The following is a 14,237-nucleotide window of genomic DNA, read 5'->3' as shown; positions in this document are numbered from 1 at the left end:
TGACAATACAATTACGGGACCGATACCATTCATTTAAATTTCAATGGCGAATGTTATTATTGACCACAAATTTACAGGGACTAAGGAACATTAGGACGACACAAAATGCTTATATATGGACTAATTCACAGAGATAATCGCTTCCGCACGACAGACCTAAAGCATATGTTTTAATGTAAGTGAATTATACTAATGCTTCATTCATATTCATTTGCAGATTACATAAATTATAAATGCTCAACATGTAATGGAATTAACTGACAGCGGTGTCCTTTGGGTATGACAATTTTTCAAAACTGTAATACGATTATCACGTGAAATTGGTTAGGCTAACTTATGTTTTATAACATATTACCTTTAATTCGATGAGACTCAGCGATAATTCTTAATAAATAACAGTTAAATCAACAGATTCCACGCTCACACACAAGTTTGGAAATAGCGGCTATCGCAGCTGTTTTGTTTTCTATACTTTCAAGGTGGATGCACTAGATGTCCCCATCTCCTAGAAGTTGTCTGGTAGCTTATGCTTAACTGCGCGATGTTCAAAGTGTGGGATATGATTGTAATGTACAAAATTAGACATTAGGTTAGGTTCTATTATCTCTGATTAGACATAATGTAAACATTTTTAATTCACCCTACCAAATGTATGTAAATGAAAAATGTATTTTATCGAAGAGATATTTGACATCATCGTATCTGTCAAGACAGATGAATGCATTTACGACAACCAGTCGACCATGAAGGAATGTTCATGCTCTAACAATATATGTTGTCGTACTACCAGGGGAATGTTATCAAGTTACAACTAGCAATAGCAAGTATAACCATTAAGCTAAGAATATTTTGTTGCTATTTCATGTTACAATAATCTTATGGAAAATTGTCTTCGGCCACCATTATTCGCCAACGATTATTGTAAAATTGCTTACTACTGTGGAACCGGGAAAATATTGTTCTTCCTTAAGTTTCTGTTCACGATGCTTCAAATGCAACATCGTTGCAAAATAACTGATAAAGAGCATCAATATCGCAAAATGGAATTTCCGATGAGATTAACAATAATGGTTTCAAAAATTATTAGGGTGATATGTCAGCTTAACGAAGACTTACTTAACCGTAAAATGAAATATAAGGGAGAACTATTCGATTTACTGCTGCCGATTGAGCAATCAAATATTGATTATACATTACCTTGATAGGTATTAAATATTGACAGTAGGGTAAGACTTATAAACCTAGCCTTAAAATGAAGAGCCATTTTAACAAAAGGGGATATCATTCAACCAAAAAAATAATTGTGTGTACAATCTCCTTGTTGGTAGCATTGTTACGAGTAAAACACATTTCATCATGCTTCTACCTCATAACAAGTTAAAGGGCACATTAGATTAAGCTTAAATACCAAACCAAAATTTGTGGCACTTATGCTGTTCTCCCAATAAGGAGGAAAGACCACTAGTCACTTTGATGGTTGAAAGGGTGGTTTCTGTATGCAGATCCCTTCCTGGGAAATGTATCCCCTGCTGCCATCTGGAAACTGGCTTATCCTGAAACAGTTTAGGAGAACTGACTGCGGGTAGAATAAATTAAAGACTAGAACCCGTGACAAGAGAAATGAATCGGCATGTGGGCAGCAAGGACTTCTCTGGTTGGCACCCCTTTAAGCCTCTTGCCTTCATCCCCTTCTTTCTACTCCTTCCATACCCACTCAACTGTACTTCCTCCCTCCAAATATCTCCCAGGGCCATGAACTTTTGTTTTACCAATACATATTTGCATTTCCATCATCGCACAAAATCCTTCCCAAGTAAAATCAACATCAGAAGAGAACTGAACTAGATAGAATAGTGATGTGGAATAATATGGAAATGTTGAAGACAGGGCAATTAGAAAATATGAATGAGAGATGGAGAGAGGAAATATAGATTTTTAAAGGTGGTGCAAGGTGAAAAGGAAGGATAGCAGGGAATACTAGAATGGTAGTTATAGAGAAATATACAGCCAAGGTGAAGATAGCCTGTAAAGGCTGGCAATAATATTGAAATAAAAAAGAGAAAGAAGTGTATAAAACATTGAACATAAAACACGTCTAGCATGCCTTGACCTAAGCTATCTTCCTCTACGTCATATTCTTTTTCAATATCTATCTTTGTTGGTCTAAGTTCTTTACTATACAGTTTTTCTGTATATTCTTTCCATCTCTCTTGGATCTTTCCTGTGTGAACTATTATCTTACCTGCCATATGTCTGTTAGTCCACACGAACGATTTATTCACACGACCCAACAATAGTATATTATAACAAATCAAGCCTCAGGAGCCTGCTCTCCCACACAAAGGACAGAATCCCATATAAGGAAAACAGTGGAGTATATAAGCTAAAGTGCAATTGCGGAGTAATATACATCGGACAGACAGGGAGGAAATTCCAAGAACGAGTGAAGGAGCATCAAGCATGTGCAAGAAATAAGAAGATGAACTCTCAACTCGCAAAGCATTTGATTGATAATTACCATAAAAGTGATTTTGATTTCGAAATTTTACATGTTGAAAGCAAAGGCTATAGATTAGACGCCTTAGAACAGTTAGAAATTTTAAATAGTGTTTGTTTAAATGAAAATATTTTAACGAATTTCTGTATGCCTCCCACTCTCCCCTCCTTAAAGTCCCAATCCTCACGGTGGCCGATGACACCCCCTTCTCCCCTTCATCTAACCCTCTCTAATCCCCAGACTCACGAGAGCTCTACAATGTAGACTTCACCCTCCCGCTCCACATTCCTTCAACCTTGCGGAGGTGACGCCAAACTGCCCTCCCCTCTGGCATGCAAACCCATCCTGACTTTACCCCTCCCAAACCTTCCTGATTTTCTCCACTCCACCCCTGCCCTGGCTGTATATATAAGAAGGGCTGCAAATGTAGAGAGCTCACCTGATGATGAAGTTTTACTTCAAAACCTGGGTCGTGTGAATAAACCGTTCGTGTGGAACAACAAAGTTAGTCCTTTCATTTATTTATAATGAATCGGTTCCATAAAGTTACGCCAGAAACCATCAATTATATCTAACTGTTAGCATAGATCTCCCTTTCCTACTTTCCGATAAAGATTTAACTTTGCTGTACAGCGCACCAATTTCACCCTTCCTCTGCAAACTTCCCATATCCTCGCACTGCATCTTCCACCATGCTTCTTTTGCTTTATTTGTTGCCCATATCAATTTTTTATTTAACTCTTTGTACTTACTTCATTTTGCCAAGCTCTCAGTTTACATTCTTCCGTTTTCTCCTCTCATCCATCTTTGCAATCATCTCATCCATGATCCACAGTTTCCTTGTCCTTTTTCCGTTAACGGTTCCTATACTGTCTTTTGTGGCTTTCCATATCCTTTTCTTGATCCTTTCCCATTTTTCTTCGATAGTACTTGGCTCTTTACCATCCTCCATAATTTCCTCTACAGCCTGTTGATACTCCTTTTAATCCTAATTTTTAATCCATTTAATGCTTCTACGTTCCATTTTCTAAACCGCCGCCCCTGCCTTATCTTTTTGAAATGGATGCTACATTTAATAACAACTAAATTGTGGTCAGAGTCCGCATCCGCTCCTGGGAAGCTGTGCGAATAAATCACACTTTTCCTAAACCTGTGTCTAACCAGGATATAATCTAGCTGATACCTCTCAGAGTCACCTGGCATTTTCCATGTACATCTGCATCTTTTGTGGTGTCTAAACCAAGTGTTGGTGATGACTAACCCGTCTCCTGCAGAACTCAACTGCTTTCTCCCCACAGTCATTCCTCGTGCCTAAACCATAGTCCCCCACCTCATCACCATCTGTTTCTTTGCCTACTGTCGCATTCCAATCCCCCATCACTGTCAAATGTTTCCCCGCGGGAACACATGTGATTATGTCCTCTAGCTGATCATATATCCTATCGACCTCTTCCTCCTTATGGTTGCTTGGTGGCATGTATACCTGAATAATAACTAAGTTCGTCGGTTCTGCTTTTATCTCCACTAGTAGTATTCTATCCGTTACCTGCTCTATGTTGACTACGCTTCTTCCTACCTCTTCATTTAATACTATGGCAACCCCTCATTGGCTCTCGTCCCCACCGCTGTATATTATTCTATACCTATCACTCCAGTAATCCCCCGCTATCTTTCCATCTCACCTCGCATAGACCTAAAATATCTATATTTCCCCTTTCCATCTCTCGCTTAACATTCTCCAATTTCCCTGTCCTCATCATTGTCCTAACATTCCACGTTCCTATTCTAACTAATTTGGTTTTCTTCTCCTGCGTCTTCTGTCCTGCTGCTTCGGTTTTCCCTTGCAAGGGTTTCGTGGGATGACGACCTCGGAAACCTTGCCTCTCCCGCTGCCGGGCCCAACACACGGCCGATTGGGCCCAGTCCCGTAGTTGCAAGGACTTAAATTCTCTGTAGTGTCCATCATTTGAATCTTGGGAATGATAATTGAGGTGGTTTCCCGTTGCCTTCCTCAATTCTGTTTTTAACATGACACCATGACTTACTGGCCACCCCACTAGGGTCAGATGCCTTTGCAGCCACCTCACTGAGGAACAGAAGTTGCATGAACTACCTTTCGTTTGGCTCCTAACCTTCGACCTATCTGGCATGGGTGACTCTACCAGGAGCAATTATTATTACTCCTGCCAGCACAGTTCTAGGGTCATCGGAATGCACAAGCCCTTCCACCACGTGAAGGTTGCAGTCCACGGGAGGGCCACATATATATATATATATATATATATATATATATATATATATATATATATATATATATATATTTTTAAGGTAATCTATGGATAAGGTAGGTTTTCGATGGACATAACTACCAAATAAATATCTAGTTTCTCCATATTAAATAAAACCCAACATCCTATGCATGCTACAAGCCCCTCTTCATCTCTGGAAATGCACTTACTTCCTTCCGTCATTCCATCCAACATCCCAATCTCGTTTCTCTAACATTCTCCCCTCTATCACAGTCTTCAACATTCCATTGCCAATTAGTATGTTTTTCATCCATTATTCCCACCTCCTTATGATTTCTCCTCATAATATACTCTCTTCCCTCACCCAACCCAGGACTTCCTCATTTGTTTTCCTTTCTGTCCCTTCACCTTATCCACACCCACATTACAAAAGCCTCCAATTTATGCCTATCTTTCTGCTTCAACAACCTTGCTTCTGTAAGGTGAATAACTATGCTCCACTTCAAAGTTTTAATTGGCTTTTCTTATCATTCTTTCTCAACCTCACTGTTATCAATTCGCTCCTTGTGAAAGCTTCTTTGCCTAATGCAGTTCTTCTCCTATCTTCCCACTACCTTGACCATTTTGGTACAAAGCATTTCTGAGATATGTAAACTGTTGCACCTGCTGCACATCATGCCCTCCTATTTTAATGTTGAGCTTAGTCTTTCTATTTCTGGAAAACCACATTACCTTTGTTGAACTGATTTATAGATTCTCATCCCAAATCTGTTGCACTGACTTTCCAATTCACTCAGCAATGCTTGTAACCCCTTGGCTGACTGACAAACTAGAGCTTGTTCATCAGCAAACCTGATTTTACAAATTCACTGCCAACTTTCATTGCTATCTCTAGTTCTTCCAATTTAAGGCTAAAAAAAGGATGGGAAAAGGTGGATGAAATTAGACAATAAAGAAAGTTCTTCTACTGCAGGACAAGGAATTAAAACAAATTATTAGTTTAATTCCTCAAAGCAAACAAGGAAAACATGTAATCATTTAACTTTATCACTTTCCTATGGGAATATAATGATTTTATTATAATTTTCTTGACTTAGCTATCACTAGGAAATGCAAGTCAACATCCTTGAGATAATCATGGAAAATCAACAGCCAAAGGCATCTAATTGGCTTAAAAACATGCCATACTTCTGCATTCAGTAACATTAAATTTCTTAGTAAATACAACTCTTCCTTTATTTACCAGTGCATTTTAGAACAAGAATTTATATTTCCTTCTTTCCATATTGCTTTTCCTAGGGGAAAATGTTATGCAACAGTATCAAATTCTTTCCGAGAAATAAATTCAAAGCAGTCTTTTACAGTCAAACCAATATTTAAAATTTCTCATATGGCACACACAAAAGACAATTCAATGAGGATAAGAAAAGAAGAGAGGGGTGAATAGTTATCTCTAGCCGATGAGACAGTCATCTTCCTAAAGCCTCCGGCAACTCGAATGATTAAACAATCATCAGTACTGCAACTACTGGGGAATAGAACACTAGACCACAAACCATTGTGTACAGGGTTCAAATCTTGGTTCTCCCTGGGGTAGTCCTAACCATGGTATTGTTTGCTTTATGGTTCAGAGTAGTACCTTTGTGATTTATTTCTACACAGCTTTCCTCCAACCCCATTGGTGACTGAATATTATGAAAGGGATGATGCGATTCTATTTAATTAGCACAACTTTTGGAACTAAGATGAGGAAAAACGCAAGCTATGAGTACTACTTAAGTAGATTAGGTCCTTGCGAGTAAAAAATGAGTTACAGAAGCTAACAGCATCTACAATGCAATCATCCTTAACCTCGCAGTGAGAAAAGACAATTTCAAGATGGACAAGCCTTATTCATATGAGAATAAACTAATGGTTTTTCAAGGAATTCCTGAAATTAGTGGCGTTTGCAGTTCCAAGATTACTCTGTTCATTATGCACAAATCCTTACTAAAATCTCCACAAATTTGTCAATTATCGACTGGTTCATTTATAAACAAGCCAAAGAAATTATCTTATTGGCCCTCTTTTATTTGTCTTTCAATTAATCTAGAATGATTATCCTGCTTCTCTAATCAAATAACCTAACTCATTGATCAAAAGATATTCAGCAATTCCACACGTTTTGAATCAATACTATGCTTTCACGGGGGCACAGTTTCATCGGGTGAAAACTTACATTACAATAATAATTAGAGTAAGTTAGTTACACCACAATACCAGGCTGTTCCAGCAGGTGAGCCCTCACTTTTTACCAACTCCTCTACATCCTTTCCCTCCTAATACCATACTTGGCTATATTCACCTATGATAATTTAAGTTTTCACCTACTGCACTGCAGTGAAATCATATCCATATTTCAATGAACATTCAAATGGAATTGCTGTGCATCCCTTATGAAAGAATTCCTTTCAGTAAAGCAAGAGCCAATCAACTCTGCTATACTGTTAATCATTTTCTTTCCTGTGGATAAGTAGCTACAATTTACTGGTGTAATTCAATTTAATAGAATACTCAAGCATATGCAAATTCATAGGCTTGGCTAACGGAGAGACCCTCCAAGGTTTCTCAAGAAAACCCTCCCAATTACTCACATTTAATAACTCCTTTTCCACTACTTACGTTTTATAACTGTTTTATCACTTCCTTCTGCAAGGCCAAGGGTAACCTGACGGGTGCTTACATGATAAATATGTTGGCTTCTACGATCATCAATAGGCTTTAAGACCAAAACTGATAGCAGATATGCCCAAACACCACAAAATTTGACCTTGCCAAAGAGTAGGAATTTTCCAGCCTAAAAATAAATGTTTTAAAAATCTAGAACCTTTCTACAGGAGCCTGGGTGTACTTTAAATACTCCTAAAACACAAACAGACAGTGAAAATTTAAGACATTTCATTGTCAACTTTTGCATTGCTGGGTTTAAACACAATAATTAAAGGAATAAACTGACCAATGAAGTGTAAGTTGTCATTTCTGAGAGAAACCATGAAGTAATTACTACATTTATTTCTACGAATTTGTAATAATTATCTCCATCCACTAAAGCTGCCAAAAGATGTTCCAAGGCAAATATCTCTAAAATGGTATGCACTGTGAATACAACAATTGAAAGCTCATCAAAATCAATATCAGATATACTCAACGACACACAATTTAAAACACATATTTTGAATCCACTAGACTAATTTAATCATCAACTAGACTAGATTAATCATCATGACATCAGTATAACAGCTAGGTGCTTGTAACAGTAAACTAAACATCTGTTGGAAGTTTAACCATCAGGAAATCAGCATCCATAGACTCTAAAAATGTTACATTTTAATTCATTACCGATATGAAATGTTTTTTTAATGAGTATGTCCATCCCGTTACAATTAGCCATAGGAGAGCTATTTGATAGACGTTGAGGGAATGGCGGAAGGGTGGAGAGAAATTCCGTATCGGCATTAGCCTACTCTTAACAAAAGGTGCCACAGGGTCACATAGTTTAATGTCCTATTCAAGAGTTGGCATACTCCATGTAAAGTGCTCCTCACATAAAACATTAAGTAGGAATTGGAACAACATAGAAAAATTCTGCCAATTCTGGGATTCAAACCCTATTCCCTCAGGGTAAAAAGTCAGTACATAGCCATCACAACACCTTATCCCCTTCTTGCTGAAGCTACACATGTATGGTGAAATTAACACTATAGTCATTTTTATGACAATTTAAGTCTGATGATGAAGAATTTTATTAAAACTAATGTACTTCATTTTAAAATTTCTGTCCATATGATCAGTAATCATGCATCGAGGACACTATTGGTAAAAAAATAAGTAACTTTGTAATTATTGTTTGAAGTAACATGATTGACCAATCCTTAAAGACCCTAGGGTAGTGAAAATTTGTTCCAATTGTTTGAATGGTTCAAAGAACAAACCAAAATCTGTGTATTGGCATTTTTTAATACCTAATAGACTGCTATATTTTTCATCAACCCTGAATTATGACCTTACCTCTTAAAAACAATTCTTTATATTGATTAAGGAACATACTTACCCATATAAACACAAGATACTACCTTGATCAAAAAGTTCCCGGAATAACCACCGTGTGGCGCTCCCATCGTTCCGATTTGAGTTCTGTTTTTTTTGTTAAATTGGTACATCTGTTGTTGATATTCCCTTTAAATCTTAGTGTCATAACTTGACATTTGCAAGTTACGTAGCCAAGAGTACATCTATCTCTGTGTGTGTTGGCGATTTTTTACAATTGCAGAAATGGATTTAAATTTGCAACAACGAACTTGTATTAAATTTTGCGTAAAAAACGGATTTAGTGGCGCACGGACGTTGGAAATGTTGGAAAAGTGTTTTGGCAACGATTCTCTAAAAAAAACGGTCGTTTACCAGTGGCACGAGCGGTTCAGAAGTGGTCGTGAGTCAATCGAAGATGATGAACGCAGTGGCAGACCATCGACATCGAAAGTCGGTGAAAAAATTGATAAAGTAAAAGAAATGTTGGTCAATAACCGCAAATTAACCATCAGAGAAATAGCGGAGGACTTGAACATTGCCTATGGATCCGCCCAAGACATTGTGGTTAATGATTTGGGTTTCCGTCGTGTAGCAGCAAAGTTGGTGCCAAAAGACCTCAATTTCATGCAAAAAAGAGACCGTGTTGACGTCGCAAAAGACATGATTTGCGAGGCTGAATCCGATCCCACATTCATCAAAAGGATCATTACTGGAGACGAGACGTGGGTTTATGAGTACGACACGCAATCCAGACATCAGGCAAGTGAATGGCGTTCACCAAATGAGCCGAGACCAAAAAAACCACGTCGTTTTCAGTCAAAAAAGAAGGCAATGCTGACGGTTTTCATGGATTACAACGGTGTAGTGCATCATGAATTTTTGCCAGAAGGCCAGACAGTAAACAAAGAGTATTATTTGGGCGTTATGAGACGTTTGCGTGAAGCAATTCGCCGAAAGAGACCAGAAATGTGGGCAGAAAACTCGTGGATTTTGCACCATGATAACGCACCGTCGCACAGTGCTATCATTATTCGTAATTTTTTGACGAAAAATGCAACAAATACCATCCAACAGCCACCGAATTCACCTGATTTGGCTCCCTGTGACTTCTTTCTGTTCAATCGAGTTAAAAAACCATTACGGGGAACGCGTTTTAGCAGCCGAGAGGAAGTAATGGAAAAATCGCAGGAAGCACTGATGGACATACCGAAAACCGAATATAAAAAATGTTTCGAGGATTGGATCAAGCGCTGGCATAAGTGTGTTGCAGTCGATGGGGATTACTTTGAAGGGGACAATATAGATTTAGATGAATAAACTTGTATTTTTAATTTTATGAATAAATTCCGGGAAATTTTTGATCAAGGTAGTATATACAGGATGATGATTAATAATACATTTCCATGGTTAAGATTTAAATAGAGCAATCTGTGGTTAAATGTCAGACAGCATGAAAACAGGTTTCAATACTTTCCATATATTTGTTAATATAATGACAAAAGATACAACTTTCACAGAAAGTAAAACTATATCACCAGCATACTGCCAGTAAATCTGATAAAACTACACACAATTTCTTTTTGCTTCTATAGTGTCCTACAGAAGCGACAATCAATGCCTCATATAGTAGTCAATCACAGTAGAAAATGCAGCAAAACCAGCAGCACCTATCATGCCTGCCTTAATCCCAGCTGTAAAGGAATGCAGAAAAAATCATGAATTCTACTGTAATTTTAAATAATATAATTATTCAATTGTTTAAAAAAAATTGAATCCAATGTCATATTAAAGTTCAATTAACAAACTGTCATAGCAGTTACTGCTGATTGAAAACTCTAATGATTGCTTATTTTCACCTTCCACCAAACCTATGCATTTTTAATACTTTGCATTGCCTCTTAATTCTCCTCCATCCACATGCGTGGGTCCTTTCTTATATACTCTAAGGATAATACTTTCAGTTTTCTGAAGAGCAGGGTTTCTAGATGAAAAATAATTTAGGTTCTTGTACGTAGTCAGTGTTCGAGTCCACTACACAGAGTTGGGAGGCATCTATCAGGCATCACATTTAAATGAAATAATTTAGGTAAATTTGTAAGTACTAATCAAGTTGTAATTAAAAGGCTTTAGTTACCTTTTAACATACACAAGTTGTTTTATTTCTCTCAAAATTTCTAAATTATCATGTACATCAATCTCTATATGTTAATCGTTGATTTTATTTTCGATATAATAAATTTAATTGGCTGTTTTAACTATGTCAGGGTTATTGAAATAAACTAACATATTTTTTCAACCCAAATGTAATGCAGATTTAGCATTTAAGTTAAAAATTTTTAGCAAGAAAACATTCCACAGAAAGTAGTTGCTCATCATTTAGACAGTAAATAATATTCAAGTTTTAGATAGGTCAAGATTAAGGTTTCTGCAACTGCAAAAATGTCAAATAGGTTATATGAAATACGGTGGAGAGGAATGAAGAGCTAGTATGCTTAATGTGAGTGGTAGAGTTTTATTGGAAATATGGGGTAATGATTTCTTGAATTCTTCTTGCTGAAAAGTTACTTTTGACGAGTATTAACTTATCCAAGCTAGTTATATAAGAGATAAACTCTGAACTTAGGTAAAAATGATTGAGGGGTTAATTAAACAGCATTATTTGGTTTTTATAAGACTTCTCCAAGTCTGCCAGTGTCACAAAATTGACAGACTGCCACCAGTCATATAAGTAAATTTAACTAATCCGTTTTGCAGGTAAAAGACTGGACGTTACTGGCCTGTTGGGTCATAAAAAAAGCCTGTGTTTTGGTTCAAGGGACCAGAAGGTAAACCTCACACTCCCTGAGTACGGATATGAGAAAGCATGCATTCTTTCAGCATCCCGAATTTAATGGGTGAATCCAACATTTTTGCTTATAATTGTTGAAAACTTGATAGAATCCATTGATTGGGTTCAGATTCTCTGAAGTTTAACACGTAGTCACTGTTTTGACATGATACAATGCAAGCCTTTGGAATGTTCCCCGCCGACCCCGGTGGCGGCGGGGTAACGTCCTCGTCTTCCATTCCAAGGGTCGCGGGTTCGATTCCCGCCTGGGTGAGTTTCCCTCCATCTAGGGCTTGGGTGTTTGTAAATGTGATCATTGTTATCGTTGTTAACAGTTCGATGTAAAGGCCAAAATGCGCTGTTTTCGGACTAATTCTGAATAAATAAATAAATAAATAAATAAATAAATGTTTCGCTTAAGAAGGAAACTCATGCAAAATATGGAATGTGATCAAAGGTTTTATCGCCTACATCCCACATTCCTCTTGAATTTTAAAATTTTTAATGGAAATTTTTCTAGTGTAAGGAGTGAAGTGTGCTCATGATATTTATGACATAACACGTCCTCTATACCTGTTCGGCAGACCTCTCTTCTACAGGGAACCAATAATTCGGTATACATAAGCTTAGTAGAGGCTCCGAAAGCCGGCAATGTAACTGAAACCAGTCTGAATGAACGAATATATGCATGATAGAGTAGATACCGAATATCTTTGCCAAACTTTCAATAAACTTCACAAGATATTCATTAGCTTCAAAACTATCTCTATTTGTCTACATTTTTATAGAAATAACAATATATACCTCTTAAGCCTATTACGCCACCTGTTACTGCGCCAGCATAGGTACCATTCTTCCAATCACTTTTACCGCGGTACTGAAATACGACACTCCAATTACTACATGGTGTACAACAATTTTAAAAATTTCGAACATATAATAATAAAAGTAACTCACAGATTCAATAGCACATTCTACACCTGCAAAAACAGCTCCAATCATAGCAAAGTTTTTGGCGTAACCAACCGTGGTGTTTTTCATATCGCGCAGTACTTCGCGAGCTGTTTGCTGTTTTGCATCTGCTCCTGTTATGGTTGGATTTACGCTAGCAGAAAACAATCCAATTGCTGCTCCCAAACCATAGCCTAAACGAACAACAATTAATTATTACCTTTTTGATGAATTGAAACAAATCACTTTTAAGTATCTCTCAAAAGATATTCAACTGATACTTGCCTAGTACACAACTCATGACTGACTTGAATATGCAACTCTCAAAACCAGCCTCAATCATCTTTTCTTCGTAGGTTTTTATTTTGACAGGTCCTACTGACTTGGGAATAATTATATTTTCCCTATATCTCTGACTGTTTCCCACTAAATATTTTCCTATTTCATCCCATTCTGCACTCGAGAGGTAAACCTTTCCAGGGTTTTCATTCGCCATTTCATCCATAATATTAATACAGCAAGGCCAAAAAGGAAAATCTAACGAACATGAATGATCAAAAAATATAGGTTAACTAATTCGAAACTACGGAAAGCCAACGAGCTCAATTTGAGATATACGTAAATACATTTCCTTGCCTTTTACTTCTGTAACACCGCCATTTAAAACAATAGATAAACGAAATTCGCAGAGTAGGATGAAAGATATTTCTTAGCGTTTGGTTTCCCGCTTCTATCTTCAACTTTATCCAGCCCCAAGTGATTCAGAATGAACAGCAGAATCATTTATGAACCATCTGGTTGGCCGGATGAAAAACTTCCGACACGTCTGCAGGATTAGTAACATTTCGGGTCGTTTCGTACCGTCGGATGAGGTATTTAATTCATATATTCTTTTTGAGTAGAATGCAGCAGTCGTACGCCTATGCCACTGTTTAATCTTGCTTTAGATATTTCGGTGGTGTTAAAAGTGATTAAACGATCCTTCTTTACTTCTTGGTGTTCATTTTCGTCTGAATCCATCATTGCTACCAGTTGGACCATCAATTTAAACGTCTTCCGCAGATCGGAAAGTGATTATCAATATCACGCCGTACGATACTAGGTAATGATTTGGAAGTTCTTTTTGCACCCAAATAATATTGTACTGTCAGAAATAATGGCTAACAATCACTTCATAAGTCTAACAAATCTCTAAAATTCTTTTGGTAGTAAATTAAGTTTTCTGTTAACTTCGTGGAAATGGTTTCTCGGTTGCCTTGGCAACCAAATTTGCTATCTTCGCATCGGTCATCTTAAGAAATTCTTCGATTAGAGTGTAAAGTAGCCAAATTTTTTATTTCTAATAGCATGTTATCTAAAATATTTATTATGATAACCTATGATTAAATATGTGATTGCCCATGATCATTAGTTGAGTGTCTTGACACTTGAGCCAATGACTACAAATAAAATTGGCGTAGGTGTTTTACGGTAAAATTTATGGTTGCAACGTTCATAAACTAAACTGCATCGTTAACCTTAATTTTTTATGTGATGGTAAAGTTTTCCTGATACTTCACCTCCTTTTCACTGGCATTTCCTTCAATAAAAAACGCGACTTATTAATAAAAAAGATTTTTTTATTAATTTGAGGAATAAAATGAGG

The 14,237-nt window shown here is 37.1% G+C and overlaps 2 protein-coding genes across 3 annotated transcripts in view; both read right to left on the bottom strand.

The window, feature by feature from the left end:
- The window catches only part of LOC139694304 (sarcalumenin-like), a 72,752-nt gene extending 72,307 nt beyond the window's left edge, over positions 1–445 (bottom strand). For both annotated transcript variants that reach the window (XM_071592783.1, XM_071592784.1), the window contains exon 1: positions 356–445. The gene's annotated coding sequence lies outside the window, so the exon portion shown is untranslated. The remainder of the gene's footprint in view (positions 1–355) is intronic.
- A 9,830-nt stretch (positions 446–10,275) lies between these two features.
- On the bottom strand, positions 10,276–13,257 carry LOC139693932 (mitochondrial import inner membrane translocase subunit Tim22). Its single transcript, XM_071592272.1, has 5 exons — positions 13,229–13,257; positions 12,878–13,129; positions 12,599–12,786; positions 12,446–12,518; positions 10,276–10,505 (listed from the first exon to the last, which is right to left on the bottom strand). Exons 2-5 carry the CDS (start codon positions 13,095–13,097, stop codon positions 10,426–10,428), a joined length of 561 nt encoding a protein of 186 aa, XP_071448373.1. The 5' UTR covers positions 13,098–13,129; positions 13,229–13,257; the 3' UTR covers positions 10,276–10,425.
- Between the last annotated feature and the right edge of the window lie 980 nt (positions 13,258–14,237).

This window comes from Hetaerina americana, unplaced genomic scaffold (genome assembly GCF_022747635.1).
Source record: "Hetaerina americana unplaced genomic scaffold, ioHetAmer1.1.p SCAF_5, whole genome shotgun sequence".
Taxonomy (NCBI): domain Eukaryota; kingdom Metazoa; phylum Arthropoda; class Insecta; order Odonata; family Calopterygidae; genus Hetaerina; species Hetaerina americana.
Note: the sequence above shows the minus strand (reverse complement) of the source record. Positions and strands in the feature narration are given on the sequence as shown.

What these genes read in the sequence shown, in the direction of transcription:
- LOC139693932 (XM_071592272.1), bottom strand. Translation starts at nt 13,097, where the DNA reads ATGGATGAAATGGCGAATGAAAACCCTGGAAAGGTTTACCTCTCGAGT. An exon ending in TAGAATGTGCTATTGAATCT is followed by an intron (nt 12,519 to 12,598) that starts GTGAGTTACTTT and finishes GTCGTATTTCAG; the next exon opens with TACCGCGGTAAAAGTGATTG. An exon ending in TGGCGTAATAGGCTTAAGAG is followed by an intron (nt 10,506 to 12,445) that starts GTATATATTGTT and finishes ATTCCTTTACAG; the next exon opens with CTGGGATTAAGGCAGGCATG.